The 24950-nt window shown below is 33.2% G+C and overlaps 1 protein-coding gene across 5 annotated transcripts in view; it reads right to left on the bottom strand.

Annotated features, from left to right (window-relative positions):
* POT1 (protection of telomeres 1) overlaps positions 1-24950 on the bottom strand; it is an 81205-nt gene that overhangs the window by 44988 nt on the left and 11267 nt on the right. For all 5 annotated transcript variants that reach the window (XM_055307586.1, XM_055307584.1, XM_055307588.1 and 2 more), the window contains exons 4-7: positions 22498-22589; positions 11575-11688; positions 10740-10787; positions 8531-8645 (exon numbers count right to left, since the gene is read on the bottom strand). In XM_055307586.1, the coding sequence (XP_055163561.1) occupies positions 8531-8645; positions 10740-10787; positions 11575-11688; positions 22498-22589 (369 nt within the window). The remainder of the gene's footprint in view (positions 1-8530; positions 8646-10739; positions 10788-11574; positions 11689-22497; positions 22590-24950) is intronic.

The following is a 24950-nucleotide window of genomic DNA, read 5'->3' as shown; positions in this document are numbered from 1 at the left end:
AACTATATTACAGTTCTATCATATAAAGTTACTGATTACATATATATTAGAAAATCAGTTTTACCATATATAGAAACTATAAATTAAATATAAAAAATACTTTAAAATTATGGTCTAGAATATAAACAAAGTGTACACCACAAAGTATCAGAAGTCTTTAATAATGATCTCCGAAAAAGACTGCTTCAAGAGCATAAAATTATGCATCAATATCCTGCAGACATTTCATTGCTTAAAATTATACCTAAGTCAACTTCTCCAGCAGTTAGCTTTTGAGATTAAAAAGTTCACATTTTCATTATAAAAATCTCAACTTTTGTTGCAATTCCAAAGTCTGGAATGTTAGCCTCTTCTTCCTCATCTATCAAAATCCAATTTATCCTCAAAAGTTTAGCTCAAATGCAGTATCTCTTAGAAGTCCTTCCCCTGTTAGCATTAATCTCTCCATTCTCACTCCCAAAGCACTCTGTTTGTTTCTGTAGTTATAGTATACAACTGTGCCTTAGCTAGTTGATTAAATGTAGGTCTTCCTCATCTCCCTCATGATAAACTCTCTGAGAGTCTATCACTTTATCACCATCGACAACTACTAAAGTCCAGTACAATGCCATACGAGACTAGCAAAGAAATTTTTTAATTGAATGAATAAAAGCACATAAGTTTTAAGAAAGAAGAGGAAACAGTACTGATTTTTTTATGATTTATTAAAGTAATTGAAATTATAAACTAATGAAACCTAAGGGTAACTCCCTAAATTAGCAGGTAAATAATTTCTTAGAGGAAAAGGTCATAAAATACAGAGTCAATCCTAGGATATGGATAGAAAGCCAGATGGAGATCTCAAGCATCATCACAGTCATTTCTGAATGTAAGCAACCAAAGTAATACAAAGGTTCAGTGACAGGGGAAAGAAGATCTTTCTCCACCTTCATTTTCTAAGTGGAAATCAACTTCTTACTGGCACAGACAAAAGAGAAGGAAATAATAATGAAGAGAGGCTTAGCTCATCTCTCCAAAGCCTTAAGGAGACACATGATGATTAACCATGCACCCCTAGGTGCTTTCCATTCCTGAAATATAGCTGAACACTCTTACCTGAGTCAACTAGACATAATTTTTTAGCTCTTGGTAAATGGAAAACTCCATGCCTACCCAATCCACAACCTCCAGCCTTTAGAATAGGTAAAGCTATTGTTCAACTTTATTTTTTTTTATTGTTCAACTTTAATAAACTAAAAAGGACAGTGCGTTTTACAATGAAAAGTCTATCTTACATAGCTGACAATAAGTGGACAAATAAAAGTAGAGTCTTATAAATTGAGGAAAGACTAAAAACAAAGTGAAATCACAAATATATTCATTGTATCATAGTCTGTCTTAACTATTTCTTGAGAATAGAAACAATGATATATATCTTTGAATTTCCTACATCTAATATAACACCTGGCATATAGAAAATACTTAATGCTTATTGAATAAATGAATACATGAATGAATGAAAAAAAACTCTATATATTTATTTATTTTAAAAACCACACATTAAACCAAAAATGTATGTGTGGCTTTGATATTAACTGAATATTCAGATTACATATGTACATACCATAGATTAGTACTTTGCAATCTGGTGTTCACAGGGTGGGGCATGAAAGTCTTTAGGCACGTATGTGCATCCTGTGCAGCAAGCTCTATAACATTAACTATCATCACATTTTCTTAAGGATAAAGGACTGCTAAAGGGTTAAAACTTCCAAAGATGCAAAATTCCAGACTTCAACCTCTATTACAAAGCTGTAATCATCAAGACTGTATGGTTCTGGCACAAAAACAGACACAAAGATGACTGGAATAGAACAGAAACCCAGAAATGGACCCTCACCTCTATGGTCAACTAGTCTTCAACAAAGAAAGAAAAAAATATCCAACAGAAAAAAAAAGTCCCTTTAACATATGGTGTTGGGAAAACCAGACAGAAGAATGAAATATGGCTCACTTTCTTACACATACAGAAAAATAAATTTAAAATAGATGAAAAACTGAAATGTGAGACAGGAGTCCATCAAAATCCTAGAGAACACAGGCAGCAACCTCTGTGACCTCACCCCCAGGAACTTCTTACTAGACATGTCTCCAGAGGCAAGGGAAACAAAAGCAAAACTGAACTATTGGGAAACTTCATCAAGATAAAGTTTCTGCACAGCAAAGGAAACAACCAACAAAACTAAAAGGCAACCAACCTATGGAATGGGAGAAGATATCTGCAAATGACATATCAGATAAAGGATTAGTATCTAAAATTTATAAAGAACTTATCAAACTCCACACCCAAAAAACGAAAAATAATGGGCAGAAGACATAAACACACATTTTTTCCAAAGAAGATGTACAGATGGCCAACAGACACATGAAAAAATGCTCCATATCACTTGGCATCAGAGAAATACAAATCAAAACCACAATGAGATACCATCTCCTACCAGTCAGGATGACTAAAATTAACAAGTCAGGAAACAACAGATGTTGGGGAGGATGCAGAGAAAGTGGAACCCTCTTATACTGTTGGTGAGAACTCAAGCTGATGCAGCCACTCTGGAAAACAGTATAAAAGTTCTTCAAAAAGTTAAAAATGGAACTATCTACAACCCAGCAATTGCACTACTAGATATATATCCAACGGATACAAAAACAGTGATGTGAAGGGCACATGCACCCTCTTGTTTACAGAGGCATTATCAACAATAACTAAATTATGGAAAAAGCCCAAATGTCCATCAACTGATGAACGGAGAAAGAAGCAACAGACACACACACACACACACACACACACACACACACACAGAAACATTATTCAGCCCTCAAAAGAATGGAATCTTGCCATTTGCAAGGATGTGGATAGAGCTAGAGAGTACTATGCTGAGCAAAATAAGTCAGTCAGAGAAAGACAAATACCATATGATTTCGCTCATATGTAAAATTTAAGAAGCAAAACAGATGAACATAGAGGAAAGAAGGAAAAAAAAATACAGAGAGGCAAACCATAAGAAACTCGTAGCGGGGATCCCTGGGTGGCGCAGCGGTTTGGCGCCTGCCTTTGGCCCAGGGTGCGATCCTGGAGACCCGGGATCGAATCCCACATCGGGCTTCCGGTGCATGGAGCCTGCTTCTCCCTCTGCCTGTGTCTCTGCCTCTCTCTCTCTCTGTGACTATCATAAATAAAAATTAAAAAAAAATTAAAAAAAAAAAGAAACTCGTAGCTACAGAGAACAAACTGAGGGTTGCTGGAGGGATGGAGGGTGGGAAGATGGGGAAACTGGTGATGGGCATTAAGGAAGGTACTTGAACACTGGGTGTTATATTAAACTTGATGAATCACTAAATTCTATCCCCAAAACTAATAATACACATTATATATTAACTAACTTGAATTTAAATAAAATCTTTAAAAAAAACAAATAAACCCAAACAAAAAATCAAAGCAAACTTCCAAAGATGCATTATCAATTTTAAAATATTAAAATATATATTTTAATATACATGTAATTTTACATTATAGTAAATGCTTTAATCTCTCTTTGATGAATCAGAAGTGTCATGGATCTTATGGAACGCCAATGAGTTATGAATTATTCAGTAATTAATGAGTTGTCTTTTTTTACCATTTTAATATGGAGTTTGTTACACTTTAAAAAATTATAAGACACTACATAATCATTTAATATGCAACTAATATTACCCATGCAAAATGAAATATTCAAACAAGAAAGCTATGTATATTAATGTATAAATGTCAAATCATTCTAAGTGAATATATTTTTACACAGCCAAAAATAGCATTCTAGTGTTAGATGGGATGTTATATAGACAGGAAAAGAAAAACTCCTAGGGAGGGCCCTATATCCTAGCATCCTACTCCAAGAACTAAAAGAAAACAAAATAGATAGGGGCTCTCAGAAGTCCAAGGTTTGGATACTGCTCTAAGAAATTTGATTATAATGCTCAGTTCATGGCTAAAATAGATATCCTTTTATGATAATGAACAACAAATGATCTGCTTCTAGAAATACTCTAACATCCAGAACTGTTCAAGTTTAATCAAACTGCTTTCCAAAAATGGAGAATCTTAATGGGAGACAAGTATGGAAACCAAATAATTTCAGAACATAAAGCATTCCTGAGATAAGACTAGGGACCCACAGGTGATGTGCCACATTATGTGGCACAAAAAGGCTGAGACCTATAGGGCCCCAAAGTTTGAGGAAAGGAAAAAAAAATGGGGGGAGAAGTGGACAGTAAAAAAATGATATATCCAGTATTTTGGCTATCCTCTCCCTTCTTCCACGCTCAAATATTAGAAAAGTAAGCACTTCTACTCCTCCCGTTTGCTTCAAGAGCGAGCAGGCATTATGATATTAATAACAGCAAGTATGAGCCACATACTATTATGTCTGCAAGTGTTTTATGGCCTGCATACATTTATCTTTACTTACCAAGAACAGACAATAAGGACAGAGTAAATGTGTCTCAAGCTTAAAGAAACTGTAGGCTATTTCTTAAAATCAGAGACAAAGTAAAATTAAACTTTTCATAGGCATTATCTAAAGAAAATATGATCAATGGTATCTGTGTAAGGCAAAAAGCTTATACACCAGTCTAACCAGCTCTCTGAAGCAAAAGTAAATGTGAGGCTTTCAAAAATAAATGCTATAAAATCTCAAAATCCTAAGAAGGCAGCAATGACCTTGTCTTCCTATATAAAAGAGGACATATTATGTACCCCGGATGAATCATTATCAAAAATCAATTTTGATGATACAATGATCTTTTAACAAATGTGTTTCCATAATCTTTGAGAAATTCTCAGTTTTCATGATGAATCTTATCACAATTGAATAAGAAAGTAACTATCTATTTCCTTTAAACAACGGGACTAATAGACTTCTGCAAGAATAAAAAGCTACAGCTTCTCCAAGACTGAATATAAAGCTTGGAAAATAAAGCATTTGCTACCAGAAGTGAGACGGCAGCATGCTACAGGTCATATGCAATCACTATTACTGTGGAGAGAAAAGTCTTTAAGAAAAATTTTAGTCAAGAAATACAAGTGCTAGAGTATACCAGTAGCCTCAGTAGCACTGAATTTAACATTTATAAAATAAATTTTAATGAAAAATTCCAGCTAATGATATATATAAGAGAAGAAACTTTTTTCCATTTACCTAAATTTGAGCTGCATAAAGGTACTCTTCCTCCACATAACTAGTTATGTACATCTGGATGTAATATTTAAGATGGTGGTCTCATATTTGCAAAATAATATTGCTTTATGTAATATAAAAAAGGCACAGCTGTGGATTGTTCCTGTACATTTGTTCTGGTACATCTCAGTGGTAGCACTAATGAAGTTGATCCTTTCCTCAACACAAAAAATGTTATTTGTCTGACTCTCCGACAGCATGTTGAAGGATGAGTTCTATCAATAGAAATAAAAAGTATAACTAAAGTTATATAACAGATAATTTTAAAATTTACCATCTTGCTAGTAGTAAAGACATCTCACTCTATTTTAAAATATACTTCAGAGTTTCAATGAATATGTTGTGATAAAATTTATGACATTCATTTTAATTTAGTATCTCAGAAAAAATAGAGAAACATATTATCATTGTAATAACAGATGGTTTATTACTACTAATGAATTTTTTTATTAAGGGACTGGATCCAACTAAACATATCTGATAGAGATATAAAATACATATGAATATATAACAAATATTACAGTTCCCCAAGGCTTTCATTATATACACATGATTTAGTAACACTGTAAGAAGAAAACATAATTATGCTGTCTAAGAACAGCTTAAAATTAACACTGAGTCATCAATGTTTTAAAATCAGCTATCGGGGAGCCTGTGTGGCTCAGTGGTTTAGCGCCACCTTCAGCCCAGGGCCTGATCCTGGAGACCCAGGATCGAGTCCCACATCAGGCTCCCTGCATGGAACCTGCTTCTCCCTCTGCCTGTGTCTCTGCCTCTCTCTCTCTTTCTCTGTGTCTCTCATGAATAAATAAATACAATCTTAAAAAACAAAAACAAAAAAAAACCACGGGATCCCTGGGTGGCTTAGCGGTTTAGCGCCTGTCTTTGGCCCAGGGAGTGGTCCTGGAGTTCTGGGATGGAGTCCCACATCAGGCTCCTTGCATGGAGCCTGCTTCTCCCTCTGCCTGTGTCTCTGCTTCTCTCTCTCTGTCTCTCCTGAATAAATAAATCTTTAAAAAAAAAAGCTATCAATTTATTCTATATTACTAACATGTTATTTTTGAATGCATTTGTTGATTTAGTAAAACCTTACAGTGACAAGAATTAGCAACATATCAAGTGTGAAAAGTTTTTAAATTTTATCTTCTATCAAGTCAGATAGACATAATTGGCAGTAATGTAGTTTATTCCTAAATTCAGCAGGCCAATTAGAGCTACCAGGTAACACTCGCAACTGGAAGAGGATCATAGTGATCACACCTTTACAGTAAATTCACAGAATGTTAAGATTCAGAGAGGAGTAAACCTGATGATGAAAACAAACCACCAAGGTAAATATCCAAGTGTATTTTGAACAGTATTATGGAGTGGGGAATGTAGACTGTGGGAGAAAGTAAAGTCAAATGAAAATATTTGAGAAATAAATACTTAAACAATAACTTCTCTGCTTCAACCTGTTTAATATTCCCTTTCTGGTAAAACAGAAATCATCAGTTTTTAATAGAACATCCCTCTGCAACCTCCAGACTTAGTTACCACCTATTTCAAATTTCTCTGGATTTCTTAGTTCTCATGCAGTCACTTTCATAGAGTAAGTCTTTATATTCTGCATTAACAAAATCCTCTGACCACATGAAAATAAATGTTCTTCTCATCCCGCACTGAAGAGTACATTTCAAGTTCACTCAATAACAAAATTTGCATATGTATAATTTAATAAAGTATTTTTTAAAATATGAACTCAATGAGAACATTGAGTTGTGTTTCTAGCAGGAACCACAGCAGCTGGCATGTAACAGATAAAGACAGTATTTCACCAACAACACAGTTTTGCGTTAACATATCTAAAACATGGCTACATCTTAAAATTTACAGTGAAGCATAACTTAATTGGCAGAGCTTTTCCCGATGATACATACATAATGGTGCCTTTTACAAACCTTGTTTCAGGTCAGATTAAATAGATTAGTAACTATTAAATTTAGTTGAACTGAATTAAACCAAAGTAAAGGTATATGGATTATTTACTATCAGAAAACTGAAATTCCTGTGTTCTGATTCTTTTCCACATCAGTCTGTTTAAAAGCTGGCATTATTATATAGAATTAGTATGTTATATATTAATTACCTTTAAAAAAACCAAAGTACTATGCCTTTTGACTGAGGTTTAATTTTTTCTTTCTTTTTTTTTTAAGATTTTATTTATTTATTCATGAGAGACAGAGAGAGAGGCAGAAACACACAGGCAGAGGGAGAAGCAGGCTCCCTGCAGGGAGCCCAATGCGGAACTTGATCCCAGGACCCTGGGATCACGCCCTTAGCCAAAGGCAGATGCTCAACTACTGAGCCACGCAGGCATCCCTAATTTTCTACATTTGAAGTCGTTATTGATAGGAAAGTACTTACTACTGCCACTTGGTTAACTGTTTCTGTCTTTTGGCAGTTTTGTTCTTCATATTTTGTCGATTTTCTTTATGTAGTGACATACTCTGATTCCTTTCTCATTTCCTTCCGTATATATTCTGTAGGTATTTTCTTTGGTCTACCATGGAGTTTACGTAAAGTTATAACAACTTATTTTATGCTGATAAACATTATACAAAAACGATACTCCTACTCCTCATACACACTTGATGTTGTTATAATTTGTATCTTTATACTGTGTATTCATTAACATGTGTTCACAGATATTTTTTATACTTTAGTCATTTTAAAGTTCTATACCAGAAGTAAAAGCGATTTATACATCACTGTTATAGTATTATTCTGTATTTGTCTATATATTAACCTTTTCTAGCCTATTTCATATTTTCACAGGCTGTCATGTTGCAGTTTAGCAACCCTTCCTTAATTTAGTCTTTGGAATATAAAGACCATACTTACTTTATAAATGAAAATGGCCAAAAAATATGCATCAGCATTGTGTGACAATTATAAATCAGAATTGAGGGGCATCTGGGTGGCTCAGTCAGTTACATGGCTAACTCTGGCTTTCAGCTCAGGTCATGATCTCTGGGTCCTGAGATAGAGCCCTTCCTTGTGCTCTGTGCTCAGCAGGGAGTCTACTTGAGGAATTTCTCTCTCTGCAACCTCCTCTCCCCACTCACAGGCAACCATGCATGCATGCATGCACTCTCTCTAAAACAAAGTTTCCAAAAAATTTAATTAATTAATCAAAATTGAGCCTCTAAGATTTACAGTATTGAAGGAGTATGTTTCTGAAACCAATAAATCAGTTCCAGCCCATTAAAATCTTTACCAATTTTAATACCTACCAGTTCCTTTGCTTAGATATGGAGGCTTAAAGAACTTCACAACACCATAGACATTGACGACTGTGCCACCCTTAAGTTGATTCAGGGGTGTATATATATAGTGTGTTGTTGGAACCTAAGAAAGAGAAGCCAGTGAATATATCAATACTAAGTATTTACATTTTAGAATAATGTTATGATTAAATTTTTAAATCAATAATCAATCTAATTGCATTTGTCCCCTGTTAAGTGTCTAAAAAGAGGCTGTAGCCTGAAAAAAAAAAAGGAAATACACAACCTATAAAGGTTACTATACAAACCAGTTTTTCTGAGAAAGGATTTTGATTATAAATACTATAATTTGTATACAATTCTAAGAAATGCAATTTAAGAGATTTTGGTTCTGGATTTTAACCTTAAGTAATATCACTTCAAAACTTGTGGTATATATTTCTTTTTTTTTCCTATATTACTATAAAGATTTTACTTAGGCCTAAAAAGCCAGGTTTTGATTATAAATGGTATAAAGACACTAAAAATGGTAAAAATAGAAAAGTTTTCTGAAATTATTGTACATAAGTTTGGAAAGAAAGGGGAAAGTGATTTATAAGGACATGTCTGCATATTAGTCAAATAGACCTTAAAAGGGTTTAGACATTTGGCCCCAATACCCATCCATCCCATCCACATCGAAAATAAGGTTACTACCTATCACACTATGAGCTAAAATTTTAAAAATCAAACCAAAATGAGTTAATTGGCTTTTTCAAGGAGTCTGATCCTTTAGTCCAAATGCAAGAAAGGTAGGGCTTAGAAATCTCATCAATCCTTGATATAAAAAGTTGTAACTCATAAATGATGAAAGAAAAATAATGGTCAGCATTATGGGACAGAAAAGAAAGATGTGTGATCAACTGACAAAATAACTAGATCCAAGATATTATAGTTCTCTCTTTAATGTATAGGTAAATGGGGCAGGAAAGCACAGTTCAATGACACTAACTATTATGGTATTCCATGTAGATGAACAACAAACAACTTCTTGATTCTAATTTGACTTTCCATGTAAATAACCCAGTATATATGTGCACAGCATTTACGTTATATTCTAATAGTTCAGAATACCCCCTGGGCTCTCTGAAAAGACATTTTTGCCAATTTCATAGGCTTTGTTTACTTCTTCCTTAAATACAGGTTCATAGATGTATCAAATATTTGAAGCTGAGAATCTAAGAAAATTTTGAGAAAAACTAATACCTGGGGCTAATTCATGCTTTTAAAAAGTTTATCAATCCTTTTATTGGTTACAGTTTCTCTAGACAAACATGAATTATACTACCATATAGTATTATTCAGAATTTAAAATCAATATCCCATAGTCACTGTTAACTAAAACAAAGTTCCTGGACTCTGTCCATTAGAAACAAAAGGGTTAAGAATATAGGCAGAAGGAGGATGCCTGGGTGGCTCAGCGGTTGAGCATCTGCCTTTGGCTCAGAGTGTGATCCCAGAGCCTGGGATCCAGTCCCACATCAGGCTCCCTTTGAGGAGCTTGCTTCTCCCTCTATGTCTCTGTTTCTGTGTCTCTCAGGAATAAATAAATAAAATCTTTAAAAAAAACAAAAAAGAATATAGGCAGAAGGTAAACTTTATATTAAACTTCATCATATATATTACCTTTTTCCAATTCCACTCAGTTACATGTAACTCACCTATAAAAATGGGAACCTTCCTATCGCTATAACAAAATCTTAAAAAATATTGAAAAAAAAGATTAAAAAAATGAAAAATGTACCACAAATATAATAAACTTCTTAGGATCAAATAATTTGTCAAATCACAATCTGGCACATGATAATGTTTATAAATATAGCTGATGAAGAAACAAAAGTATCTGCTAGATGTTTAAATATAGTACTAATCCCAGTATCTTCACACAATTAAAACTTTTTTTCCCTTTTAATTTTCTTGATATATAACTTATACAAAATATCAGCAGATATTCCAGGCAATAGAACAACCAGGTTTTAATTACTAGGTAAACATATGACTCAAATTTAACATTTTTAGAAATAAAAAAGGTAGAGACTTTGTTTTCCCATTGTATTGATAGTATTTTAAAATGAGTCTATAAAGTGGATCAAATATATATATGTATGTACATACATGTGTGTATCTTTACGTGTGTGCGTGTGTGCATATTTCCAATTAAAATTGAGTATCATCTTACCAAAGACATTGATTCTGCAGAAAAATCTCTTACAGATTTAACATAAACCTGAAAACAAATAAAGAGCATTAACTTGTATATAAACAACCTCCACTGTGATTACAGACCTTTAATTGCACCTAAACAATTTGAATATTCAAATTCAAGAGAATGGCATAGAAGTATGGCTTACAAATTAAGATAGACATGTTTAAAGTTGTCTAAGTTAAATTTCAGTCTAATCCATAAATTTAATATCACAGGACCATCCCCACCACATATAATGCCCTTTTGGATACCACAGAAAAACAGGCAGAAAGTGGTCTTAGAAGCACATGGCTTAGCCCAACTCTACTTGTCTGACAGCCTAGACCAAACAAGTAGTCTCCACATGTGCGCATGTGCACACACACAGACACACACGCACAGGGGCTGTCGGGGAAGGGGTTAAGACAGAGGCAGAGAATGAACATCTTTATAAAGAGTAAAACAGAAGGAAATCAATTTTATGTAATAATGGGCACTTAATCAATTTAAAGTGAAATCAAGTAGACCATTAAAAGAGACTACTGGTTTAAGTGCAAAGAATAAGATCAGGTCTAAAACTTCCATTAGTAATTATCTTTAAGGGATCTTTTAAAAATTCCGTTAATAAATAATTATCTGTCAGGGATCTTTTTTACCTGGAGTCATTCTAAACATAAAGCCAAAAAAAGAATTATGTTTTAAACTTAAAATATTTAATTAAAATAATTCAGTCAGACTAGTTTATCTGCAGCTTTTCAGAAATACTACTCCTATTCCATCCCCTTAACTCATTAAAACTATATGATTGGACTAAAAGTTACATACTTACATAAACAGTTGATTTAAAGTCCTCAAATGCTTTCAAAAATAAACAATGTTTACCATCTCTGCTTATAGATGAAGATGCTGACAAGACAGCAAATCCAGCCACTGCAATGGTGTCCTACATAGGAAAAAGTGGTTTTAAATCATCAAAATATTTGTAATTCTGAATGTCATATAAATTCTTATTTTTATTATTATATAAAAACAGGAGTAATTCTACAAAATGGAAAACTGGTTACCCTAAACTTGTTTAATGCTTCCTGAACATAAGATTGAGACTCCTACTTCCTCTAAAAGGTATCAACAATGTAGTCCTAGACAGGTATAATGTGTCATGTCATGAACCAGGAAAACATTAAATCACTCAAAAAATTTTATTTATTTAGTTGGAGTTCAAAAATCAATGTTTATCTCCATTTATATGAATAGGTTTGCAGAAATAAACAATGGAGACATAACAGATGATTCAATAGTATTAAGAATGAAATTTAAATGAAACTAAATGTCACAGTTGACAGACTACAGTGAGAAAGACATGTCATTAGTATAAAAACTCCATATTGTCACAAAGCTAATATATGTGCATATAAATCCAGGCTATGAGACATAAATAAGAAATTTCCATTTACATACTAATAAGAAAAAAAATTGTCTTACTTAGGACTTAGGTTTATAATATTAATAAGAAGCCAGTCCACATTTATTCCTGCTTCTCTCTTTCGTTAAATCTCATTCTCCAAATACTGGATCATACGCATTCAGAAAATCTTGTCTTGCTGCACTCTACATATATAACATGTGATATATATATATATATATATATATATATATTACATATATGAAATTATTACCCTATTCTTCTAATTTTAACACCAAAATCTTAAGATGCATAAAAATTCCTGGGCTTTAGACAGCTTCCTTCAATAATATTACTTCCTATCAAATGGAAGTCTTCTGCATTATTGACTTCTGCTTTGCACATACAAGGAAGGAAGGGTCTGGTGTCAATGCCTGGAATTCTCTGTTTAGATCCATTAAAAAAGACTGTAAACACCTTAACAACAGGGGTCATGTCTTATTCTGCTCTGTATTTATAAGGTCTGGCACAAAGTGGGCCTTTTGTTAACAAACTGTGAACAAAATACGGATCTTACATTGCCTTTCTAAAATCTCTAGCCCTATTCAGAAATTTTAGCTCTGCAAATTTCTGCATTTTTTTTCTTCTTTATGGGAGACTGCAAACATAATGTGTCTGTGCTGATAATGCTAAATAACCACAACTCTTCAAAGATAAACGGGAGACAATATTCCTTCTCACTGAATATTCTCTATGTTTTTACCATGTTTTTAGGCAGTTTTAAGGGGGAATAAAATAAACAGTAAGATCGCCTCTGGAATAAATTACTCTTATAAACTGAAAAATACACAATGCTTTCAACTTACCTCAGACTAAAAATTCTGATTTAAATGAAAACTTGAGATTTTAGTCAAAGATTTAAAGTTGTTTAATCAAACTAACACAGGAAGATAAACAGAAGTAAGGTAGTCAATGGTTTATCAGTTCTAAATCCTCTTAAAAGCACACACACAAAAAATAACCTATCTCATGTTATTTTTCTATTTTACTTAAAAATGTCTTAAATATTATATGGAAAGAAATACACAAAATACAGGTGGTTAGTCATAGAGATGAACATTTTTCTATTTTTCTGTATAATCTAAATAATGAGTATTTATTTTATGATGGAGAAAACATTTTAAATAGAAAAGATCACTAAAAGCAGGGCATCAGCATTCATAAGAAAAATTTTTTCAAAAGTCTGATTCTATTATAACACTAGCAATACAATTCAGTAGAAGGTTACAGTAAAACTTTTTCTCCAACACAAATTCAGCAATATAGAAATACCAAATATATTTAAGAAAACTATTGTGTTTATTATATTTATAAACCTGAACTTATATTTGAATACACATCTATAAATTGCATTAAAGGCTCTCAGTGATTCCATCCCAATCAACCTGGCCTGTTTTACTACCATATACCTCTATTCAATACTTTACAAATCAGATTCTCTTATATGCCTAGTGCTTTTCCACATATATTTTTTGCTTATTCTGAGCCCTGCTAACAGTATCATTTTTCTCTTTTGCATATATCTGATCCAATCTATCTTAAAACCTGGACTGTAAATGCTTCTTTCTTATGAGGTCTATTTAGATTGCTCTCTCTGAGAAAAATAATTCTTCCTTCCTCTGAACTCTTCTTTGTAGTATTTTAATATTTTTCCCTTGTGTGAAAAATGCTTCTTAATGTTTTTAATGCTCTTAAAAGTCTGTAAGATCCCTAGGACCAAGAATGTCTTATCTATCTTTATACCACATACAAGTGACTGGAAGGGGCCTCTGTTCATAGTCAGTGCTCAACAAATATGTAGAATAAATTAATACTGGAAAATAAAATACATCTCTAAACAGGAGAGGGGAAAAATGAATGGCTCTTAGAATCTAGTTCCCATAAATTTACAAATCATAATAGTTTTTAAATTAATTCAAATGCACAGAGGATAAGATAAACATTTAATAAGCAGTATTAGTCTGTATAAACACTCATTAGACTGAGTTGAAAATGTGATTTAATATGCATTGTTCTAAGTTCTAAGCTTCTGAACAGAGCATACTGAAGCCATTCAAATAAGAACAAGAATGACACAATTCAGTGCTAAGACTGCATTCTGATATACAGAACAGGTATTTATCTCAATCTGTTGAAAAAAAGTATTAGGAAACCAGCCTGAGAAGAACACCACATTTCTGAAAGTGATAAGGCTTTATTAATATCTGTGTATGAAAGTTCTAAAAAAAATTGACACATTTGGTATATTTTAAATCTTTGAACTCAGGATACTCAGATATCAGTAATGGGTCATTTTCCTTTTGTGTCCAACCTACACTTTCACAGTGTTTTTTTAGAAGAAATGAAACTTTGTCATTAAACAATTTACTTTTTGGTTTAGCCAACAGGAATATTTCTGCCGCAAACCAGTTTCAGAGAAAAATCATTGAAAACCATATAGGTCTTTTTTAACATAAACAAGTGTTCTTGGGCAGCCCAGGTGGCTCAGCGGTTTAGCACCGCCTTCAGCCCAGGGTGTGATCCTGGAGACCCAGGATCCAGTCCCACGTGGGGCTCCCTGTATAGAGCCTGCTTCTCCCTCTGCCTGTGTCTCTACCTCTCTTTCTCTGTGTCTCTCATGAATAAAAAAAAAATATATTAAAACAAAACAAACAAAAAAACAAGTGTTCTTAAAAATTAATAAACCTAAAAAGAAAAAAAAGACCAGACAACTTATTTGCATATTAACAAATATGATTTTTACATGCTAATGTCTCACAGTGTAGAATACAATCAGTGATGGAATAAGAAAAAAATCAATATGTGACTAAGAAAAATGTAAACTACAAATATTAGTGTATTAACTTGCTAATTTTTAATCGATAGTGCATCCAAAATTCTCAAGTTGTTACAATTTTAGTAAGCAGGGAAAGGACTCAGAAAATATGAAAAAAATTGATAATCCAAAAAGGGAAACACCTCACTTTAACAGGCATGTTAAAGTCTTGTTATCATATTTTAAAACAAGTCTTGTAAGTCTTGTTATCATATTTTAAAACATTGTTAAAGAGCGAAAGAGGACAGGAAGAAGCCAGGAATCTGATGTCATTGGTAATGTAGAGATTGATAGAAAATGTTTTTCCATTATAAAAAAAGTATTTTATGAATATTAACATCTATTCGGTCTTGTAATATCAAGAACTTAACTGGAGGTATTATAGGTAATATTAGCATAAAATCTAGAATCTTGAAATCACTATACGATCTGATGTCCACCATCTCACCAGCCACCTACTGTGTGACACTGTCAGGAATCCTGCCTCTCTATAATTTTTTAGCATTCCAGATTCTTCAATCAGGGCCTCCGTGTATGTTGTTCTCTTTTACTAATTCACTGTCCCAGTACCCATCCTCATTCTTTCTGCTACTTTTCTCATTCTACTACTCAATCTTAGTCATATCACATATGGATATAATAATTAATTAAATAACAGCCATTTAATACCCTCTGTTCTATTGAACATTGTCCAATGATGGCAAGGTCCATCACTCTTTCTTATTCAGTTAAGAAGTATCCGACATCCAACACAGAAGACCAAAAACATTCAACAAGTGTTTGGACAACTAAACAAATAATCAAATATGTGAATCACACAATATATATATAATGCCTTCATTAAATCTTAAATAAACTGTACAAGTACTACAAAACTTACTTCATAGAATCTTAGCATTTCAAAACTGAAAACAGGACTTCAGATATCATGTAATCAAACAATTTCATTTTTTACATAAGAAAATAAGGACGAGAGAGGGTAAATGAACAGTGAAAGGTCACATTCAGCTAACTAGTTGTAGATCAAGACAAGAATAAAGATCTCCTAACTTCCAAGACAGGCATTATTCTACATCATCTCTCAAAACTAAATCTCACAGGAAGGGAAAACAATGTATTAATAAACATCTATAATTCTGATGGTTGTGTGATAAAATGCTTTTTTAAACTTTCAAAAACCTTGAAAAAGTCTTTCCCCATATTGTACGTCCATACAGTAAATGTTAAATCTCCCTTTAAAGGAAAGCTAAAACTGAAAAATGTATCTCATACAGAGAGAGGTTCAATTACAGCATGTGTATTCCTGCAAGTCTAGCAAAGCAACGATTAAAATTTTATTAAAATTCATTTTAATGTTAGGATTTTATTTATTTATTTTTTGTAATCAAATGTGGAGCTAACCTTAAGGGAATAAGCCAGTCACAAATAAGAAAGATTTAAGAATTGAATTAGAAAATCCATTCTTAGGCAGCCCATGTGGCCCAGCGGTTTAGCACCGCCTTCAACCCAGGATGTGATCCTGGAGACCCGGGATCAAGTCCCACATTGGGCTCCCTGCGTGGAGCCTGCTTCTCCCTCTGCCTGTGTCTCTGCCTCTCTCTCTCTCTCTCTCTCTCTCTCTCTCGAATAAGTAATAAAATACTAATAAAAAAGAAAATCCATTCTCTTATACAAAAAGTTTTACCTCTGATTTTCAATAATTAACTTTACTTCTATAAACCCTAAAAAAATAGACTAATTAGACCTCCCCTATGATCATCATTCATGGATTTTAAACCCAGAAAGATTTTAAAGTAAATTGTGACCTCAGTCTTTTACCATTATATTTTTAAAAAGGAAAAACTTTGACTTACCATTATTAACATTCTCTGTTACCTGACAAGTACTAATTAGAGTAGTTCTATTCCGTTTTAATGAATACCTATTTAAAATATATTTCAAATGCAGAAAACACCTTTCATATGGCAGTTAGGTAAAATATTAATATCTCATATATTGTGCATGTTTTATAGATGCACTGCACATGTTTTGGTAATTCACTGTATTGTAATCCTTTTATTTTGTTTCCAAATAAGAATTTTATATAAGAATCTTAAAGGGAAAAGATAAAAATGTATTTAAAATATAAACATCACTAATATTTAATACCATGTATTTATTTTTAAAACCCTTTTCTTGGGCAGCCCGGGTGGCTCAGCAGTTTAGTGCCGCCTTCAGCCCAGGGCCTGATCCTGGGGACCTGGGATTGAGTCTCACATCAGGCTCCCTGCATGGAGCCTGCTTCTCCCCTCTGCCTGTCTCTGCCTCCTCTCTCTCTCTCTCTCTCTCTCTGTGTGTAGTGTATCTCTCATGAATAAATACAATCTTTAAAAAAAAAATAAAACCCTTCTTCTCTTAAGATGTGCAAAATATGCTGTAAAATGAAGCAATTTACAAAACATGAGTAGTATTGTCATATGATAGAAAATGTGCATATGAGCTTACCTACATGCATACATAGATACATACATACATATGTAAGTATATATAGATGCACACACATACATAAAAGCTGGAAAAATGCAAGGAAAAGAAATATAGCAGTGATTTTATCCAATAAAGGGACTAGGCTATGTGTGGCTTCTGAGGGAAAGGGGCAGCTTCCACTTTTCTGGTTACACCCTTCTATACCACTTGAATGTTTTTTTTAAAACCAAGACCAAGCAAGAAGAAGATCTTCTGGGATCCCTGGGTGGCGCAGCGGTTTGGCGCCTGCCTTTGGCCCAGGGCGCGATCCTGGAGACCCGGGATCGAATCCCACGTCAGGCTCCCGGTGCATGGAGCCTGCTTCTCCCTCTGCCTGTGTCTCTGCCTCTCTCTCTCTCTGTGTGACTATCATTAAAAAAAAAAAAAAAAAAAAAAAAAAAGAAGAAGAAGATCTGCTAAACCAAATTATTTACAAGATCTAATCTAAGTCCACACTATCTTCCTGAGGCAGGAAAAGAATACAGCTGTGGAGATAGAGTAGTATATCCACTTACTACAAGTTCTATAACAATACTTAGAATAGTATATTTGTAGGGAATTTTACAGATTATGTACTGCTTCTACACGTTTATCATTTGAGCCTTTAGGAACCCTCCGCAGTGATGGTCATTTGTAATTTTATGAAGCTAAGGTTTGTTACAGGACTTCTCACTAAAAATAATACAAGATTTTTAGAAGATACTAATTTCTAATATCAAGTCATTATTATTTCTATATAACACCTCAACTATATACCATAATAGAACCATATAAAATCTGGCTCTTAAAAAGTAGTTCTTAATGATCATGGGTTCACAGATCTTTCTGAGAATGAGACAAGAATTACAAATGGCCTTCTCAGAGATGAAAAAATATACATTTACATACACATTTAATTGATTCAAGAATCTCTTCTGATGATCTGTACACTGCTGGGGTTCACTGGAGATACCCGCACCCTAGGATACACCTAAAGCTACCGATTCCTACCCTACCTGAGTGGCCTAAAGCAGACCGTCAGGTTACACCTATTTTTTTAGTCTATTTGCTTCTGGAACTTTGCTGAGCCATACCAACTAGATTAGAACTACATATCTCTAATTTAAAAATTTGTACCTAAAATTCCTCTAGTTATCATTTTGAGAGAAAGTCTGATGAAATGTTATAGGAGTTTTAGGAAATGAATCACAGAGCAAACACCTTATTTCCTTAAATCCTAAAGTAAGATTTTAAAATATACCAAGATTTAATAAACTTTTCACAGAAAGGAAAAATCACTACACTGATTCTCCTTTCCTTTATTCAAATTACAAATTAGGAAAAAATTAACTGGTTTACTGCTTCTTCACAGAAGCTTTAGCAAAAAAAAAAAAAAAAAACAAAACTTGAGTTTGGCAATCTATTCCCAAAATGCTTGTTAGAAGGAAAAAAAGGTAGATGTTCTAACAGTTTCCATGAAATAAATCTTTATTCTAGACTCCGCAAGACAGGTTTTATAAAAATAGTATCATTTCTCAAGTCCGCTGAATTATTTATAAATGATCAGTTTCTAAAACCATTGTATGCTAGAATTATTCATAATTCTCAGCTAATCCAACATTCTTACTTTATATCTGATTAAATTTACATCTGGAGATTATCAATGGTTACTCAAAATCCAGTAATTAACTGGAAGCCACACTCCTGGGCTCAAACCCAGTTGCCCTTTCTCTACCCTGCTTTTTCTGATTGGGGTTGCATCTAATTACAGTAAGATAAAAAGAATCCTAACAATAACAACACTTGCCAGATACTGAGTTCCCATGTAGTACGAGGAGTAAGTACATTTATCGTTAATCCTGACAACAATCCAGAAAAGGAGGTATTACTACTCCTTACACTTTTTTAAAAGATTTTTAAAATTAATTTTTATTGATTTTAATCTAAAGTTTAATTTTTTAATCATTAAAAAATTTTTAAAGAATTTTTTAATCTTTAGAGATTAAAATTTTAAAAAGGCTGAACAGAGTCAAGCATTTTGTCCCAGTTACATCTGCTGGGATTTAGACACTGACCCCCTGCTGTGTCTGGAGCATGCACTCATACTTCAGAGGCTTTGTACTTGCAAATTCGTGTTCTAGAACACTTTTACTTCACATACCTAAGGATCACTTTACTTCTTTCAAGTTTCTGCTCAAATGGCACCTTATCAGAGTCCTTCCTTCATCAGCTTAAAATATACCCTCATATCTCTCTCTTCCACTACTTTATCTTCTCCACAGCATTGTCTGCAACTTGAAAAATTACATGTTTATCTGTTTACTGTCTTTCTCCAACAGAAAGTATACTGTATAAGGACAAGAACTTTGAAGGACTCATGTCCTATTACATACCTGTAATGCCTAAATGTTACATTGAAGACATGTAAAATGTGCCATTTAACCATTTTTAAGTACATAACTCAGTGGTATTAATTAAAATCACAGTATGTGCAACCATCACTACTACTGTCGAAATCTTTTCTTTACCCCAAGTAGAAATTCCTTAACCATTAAGCAAAAACTCCCTATTTCCTCCCACCAACTCCAGCCCTTGGTAACCTCTAATCTACTTGTGGTCTCCATGAATTTGTCTGTTCCACATATTCACAGAGGTGGAATCATACAATAGTTGTCGTTTTGTGTTTGGCTTCTTTCACTTAGTATAACATTTCCATGGTTCATCCATGATATAGCATGTATCAGAACTTCATTTCTTTTTTATGGCTGAATAATATTCCATTATAGGAGTATATCACATTCTTTATCCATTCATCTACTAACGGACACTTGGGTTGTTGCCACCTTTTGACTGTTATAAATGAAGTAGTCCCCCTCATTCACGGCTTTGCTTTCCGGTTTCAGTTCTCCACTGTCAACTGTGGGCCAGAAGCAGATGATCCTCCTGATGTACTGTCAGAGGGTCAATAGTAGCCTAACTCTACATCACAGTGCCTAAGCCATTCACCTCATTTTATCTCATCATGTATGCATTTTATCATTTCACATCATCAAAAGAAGAGTGAGTGCTATACAGTATTTTGAAAGAGAAAATGCATTCATATTAATTACAGTATATTGCTATAAATGTTCTAAAGATTGTTGTCAATCTCCTACTGTGCCCAATTCATAAACTATATTTTATTATAAGCACATATGTAGAGGAAAAAACAGTGTATATAGGGTTCAGTACTATCTATGTTTTCAGGATTCCAGTGGGGGTCCTGGAACCTGTTCCCACATATAAAAAGGGGAACTACTATAATGCTGCAATGAACACTGGTATAATAATATCTGTTTAAGTGCTTGTTTCCAATTATTTTGTCTATATACCTAGTGGTGGGTTGCTGGGTCATTACCACGATTCTATAAAGAAATGCCAAACTGTTTTCCACAGTGGCTGTATCATTTTACACTGAGTGGACGTGGCACCTTTGTCAAAAATCAATTGCCCATAGATAAATGGGTTTATTTCTTGACCCTTAATTCTATTCTGTTGGTATTCATGTCTATCCTTGTAACAGAACAGTTCCACACCACTGATTACAGTATCTTTGTGGTGAGTTTTGAAATCATAAAGTGTGAGTCCTGTGACTGTTATCCTTTTCCTAGATTGTTTTCCTAGATTGTTCAGGGCCCCTTGAAACTCTTATGTGAATTTGAGGGTCAACTATTCCATTTCTAAAAATTGATAGAATTTTGACAGGCATTGCACTGAATCTATAGATCACTTTGGTTGATACTGATAGCTTAACAATACTGTCTTACTACCCAAGAACATGGATGCCTTTCCATTTATTTAGGTCTTAATTTCTTTTAACTTTCAGTGTAGAAATCTTTTACCTCATTGGTTACATATATTCTTAGGATTATTATTCCTTCAGATGCTAACACATATTAAAAACTGTTTTCAGTTTCCTTTCCAGATCACTCATTGTGGGTTTTATAGTAACAACAGATTTTTATGTGTCCATTTTGTATGCTGCATGTTGCTGAATTCATTTATTAATTCTAGTAGCTTTCTTTTGATTTTTGGGATTTTCAGATACAGAATCATGTCATCTGAGGATAGAGATAGTCATTCTCCTTTATAATTAGGCATTTTTTATTTCATTTTCTTATTTAACTACGCTGGTTAGAACTTTCAGTAGAATGTTGAAAAGCAGTGGTAAAGTAAGCATCTTTGTCTTGCTCCTAATCTCGGGGAGAAGCTTTCAGTCTTTCACCACTGAGTCTGATGTTACCTGTGGGTTTCCCATAATTGCCCTATATTGTGTTGAGCAAGTTCCCTTCTATCTATTCCTAGTTTCTCGAGTGTTTTGATTACAAGAGTATAGGATTTTATCAAGTGCCTTTTGTGTATCAATTAAGAGGGCCACCTTTTTTTTTCCTTTTTCTATTAATGAGATATATAACAACGATTGATTTTTTTTTTTTTTTTAATGCTGAACCAAACTATCCCAAACTCGGATAAATCTCACTTGGTCATAGTGTCTGCTCCTTTTAATATGCTATTGGGTTCATTTTGGTAGTATTTCGTTGGATTTAACAGGCATGCATTTTGAAACAATTATCAGAAAATAATACAAAAATAGTTATAGCCTATATTATTTTTAGTAAGAATTATTTTAATTAAGTGAGGAGAAAATATACATACCTTTAAGACTTTCTGTTAAATACTAAGCATTAAAATGATGTGAGGGGAAAAATTGTCCCTTTCTATGTCAGTGATAAGTTTTACAACCTCTTAGGAATGTTGCAATTTTAAACCTGTAGCTTAAGTATCCTTTTTACATAGCTGTAAATATATAATGAATCTGTAAAAAAAAACCCAAAAAAAAAAACCAAAAAGCAAACAAAAAACAAACCAAACAAAAAAAGATCTATAGGATGAATATAGCATCTATAATTTTAAATATACTCCTAAAACAAAGTAACATGAAAATAATTTACCCCTTCATAGAAAACTTTTGCACAGTCCTTTGCTAATTTTCCAAAAAATAGTACATTGACAGTGTTGGTGTCTGAATTTGAATTTTCTTGTTCTAGGAGAAAAAACACACATACAGAAAAACACTAATTAGATTCAGTTTAAGACACACAAAAGCATTGATGACAATACATTCTAACTATAGTTACTTCAAAATGTAATTATGAAGAATAATTAAAATTTTTATTATAGTTCACTTTTAGTTTAATGTCTTAAGTATTGCAAAGATAATGCAATTATCTATTAGGTACTAAAACCAAAATTTTAACAAGCTTCAACTAGAATATATTGTATAAATTTCTATAAATATCACATTAACAGCACAAAATAACCATGTCTATTTATTTTCTGTGTTTATAATCAAAAGAAGTTGCATAATTATTGAATTTTTACACTATATATCACTTCCAAAGTAGTTCACCATTACTGAACTTCTAGTAATGTATAGCATTCATACATTGTTTTAATGTATGTAAGTGGGATTTTTCTGCTCCAACATGCACAAATTGAAGAGTAAAAGAACAGAGTGTGTGTAAAGACCAAACTACCTATGATTTTGAAAATGAAATTTAATTGGAGGGGGAAAAAATAAGGTCCACAATCTTCACTCTCTAGAGGTCACCTACTATAACCAATGCAGCAGGGCCAAATGCTAAGAATTATATCATCTGAAGAAAGCCTCAATCGTATCAGCTTTCAAATATTCAACTACTCCAAGAAACTGCCATTATATCAGATTTTTATGCATCTATAGAGTATATGAAAGATCTTTCCCAACTGACAATCTTTTTTGTGTGACTTAGAACTCTTGAATCTGCTACTGTCAGGTCAGGTGGTACTCAGCAGTGAAACAACTACCACATAACTGCCAACTGCCTCCTTTCATTTATCTCTTCAATTACTCAAAACAAGTATATACATAAAATGAAACATTAATGTTTCTCAAATCAAAAACATAGTAGTTTCTAATCAAAATATAACACACTGTTAATTTCTTAAATGATCTATCAGAAATCTATGTCTGGCCGTGATGGACTATTACAGACTAGGTTTATTCTCCAGTCTTAAAATGACTAGAAAACTAAGAAAAAAATATATGAAACAACAGTTGTCAGATATCAGACCACAGGAAGTGCAAGAAAGTGATCTCTCTGAGAAGGAAAACAAGGCAATACCCCTAGCTTACTTCCTGGAGCTCTTCTAGGCAGCAAAAAATGGAGCTAAAATCCAAACAAAACTCAGCAGCCTTCACTGAATTCAGAAGAGTTCAGATATGAGGATATTGGTATCCTAGAATTTGGTGGCTAGAATTTGCAGGGCAGAGTGCCAAAAGGAGGACAGTAGTACAGGGCAGTAGCACAGGGAGTGCTCTGGTGATCTGAAGATGGGTGCCTTCAGGTCTTTGGCTGAATGGTGATCTCCAAGTGTACAGAAGTCAAGTACCTCATGAAGATAAAGAACCACTTGAAAGGAATAGGCAAAACAATTCTGAAACGCACACAGGGCTAGGAATTGTTCTGGTTCCAACCAGACAGAATGGAATCCTCACACACAAGCCTCAAGAGTACAACTATCAGAAAGGTATTTCCTCAGTGAGAAGGCCAAACTAGCCTGAAAATAAAGGCTGTTCTATACCCATCCCAACAACACTCGTCAAACTGATTTCAAGAAAATTAAATGTATCCCCAAATAAAGACAAATAATATTTAAAGAATGGATAATAAATAAATCCAACATTTGCTAATATAAAACTATAAATGTTTGGTATCCAGTAAAAAAATTACCAGGAATGAACACAATGAGAAGAAATGGAAGACACTAAAAAAATCTCAAAATGAACTTTCAGAGTTGAAAAATATAATATTAGAAGTTATAAAATAATATGTTATAAAAATATATATTAGAATAGTACATCAAATATACATCAAATAACATAATAAAAATGTTACAGAAAACTGAAAAATAGAGAAGAATCAGTGAAAAGAAAAGCTGATTTTAAAGATCAATAAAATAAGTAGCCAGAATGATCAGGAGAAATGAGGCAGAGAATAGCCACAAATTATTAAATCAATGAAACAGGACATCCCTATAGATCCTACCAACATTAAAAGTATATCAAAGATATATTATGAGTAACTTTTTGCCAATATATTTGACAACTAAGATGAAATAAATTCCTTTGGAAACACAAACTGAAGCTTACTCAAGGAAAGAGATAAAAAAAAGAAAAGCTCTATAACAAATGAAGACATTGAACTTAGGGTTTGAAACTTTGGAACTTTCCCATAAAGAAATCCAGGCACAGTTGGCTTCACTGATGAATTCTACAAACATTTCATGAAGAAATAAAAGCAACTGTAGATAAACTTTTCCAGAAAACAGAAGAGAAGGAGGCACTTAACACCTCTTTTCAGGA

Source organism: Nyctereutes procyonoides, unplaced genomic scaffold (genome assembly GCF_905146905.1).
Source record: "Nyctereutes procyonoides isolate TBG_1078 unplaced genomic scaffold, NYPRO_anot_genome, whole genome shotgun sequence".
Lineage (NCBI taxonomy): Eukaryota > Metazoa > Chordata > Mammalia > Carnivora > Canidae > Nyctereutes > Nyctereutes procyonoides.
The sequence above is the reverse complement of the archived record's forward strand: the minus strand, read 5'-3'. Positions and strand labels throughout refer to the sequence as shown.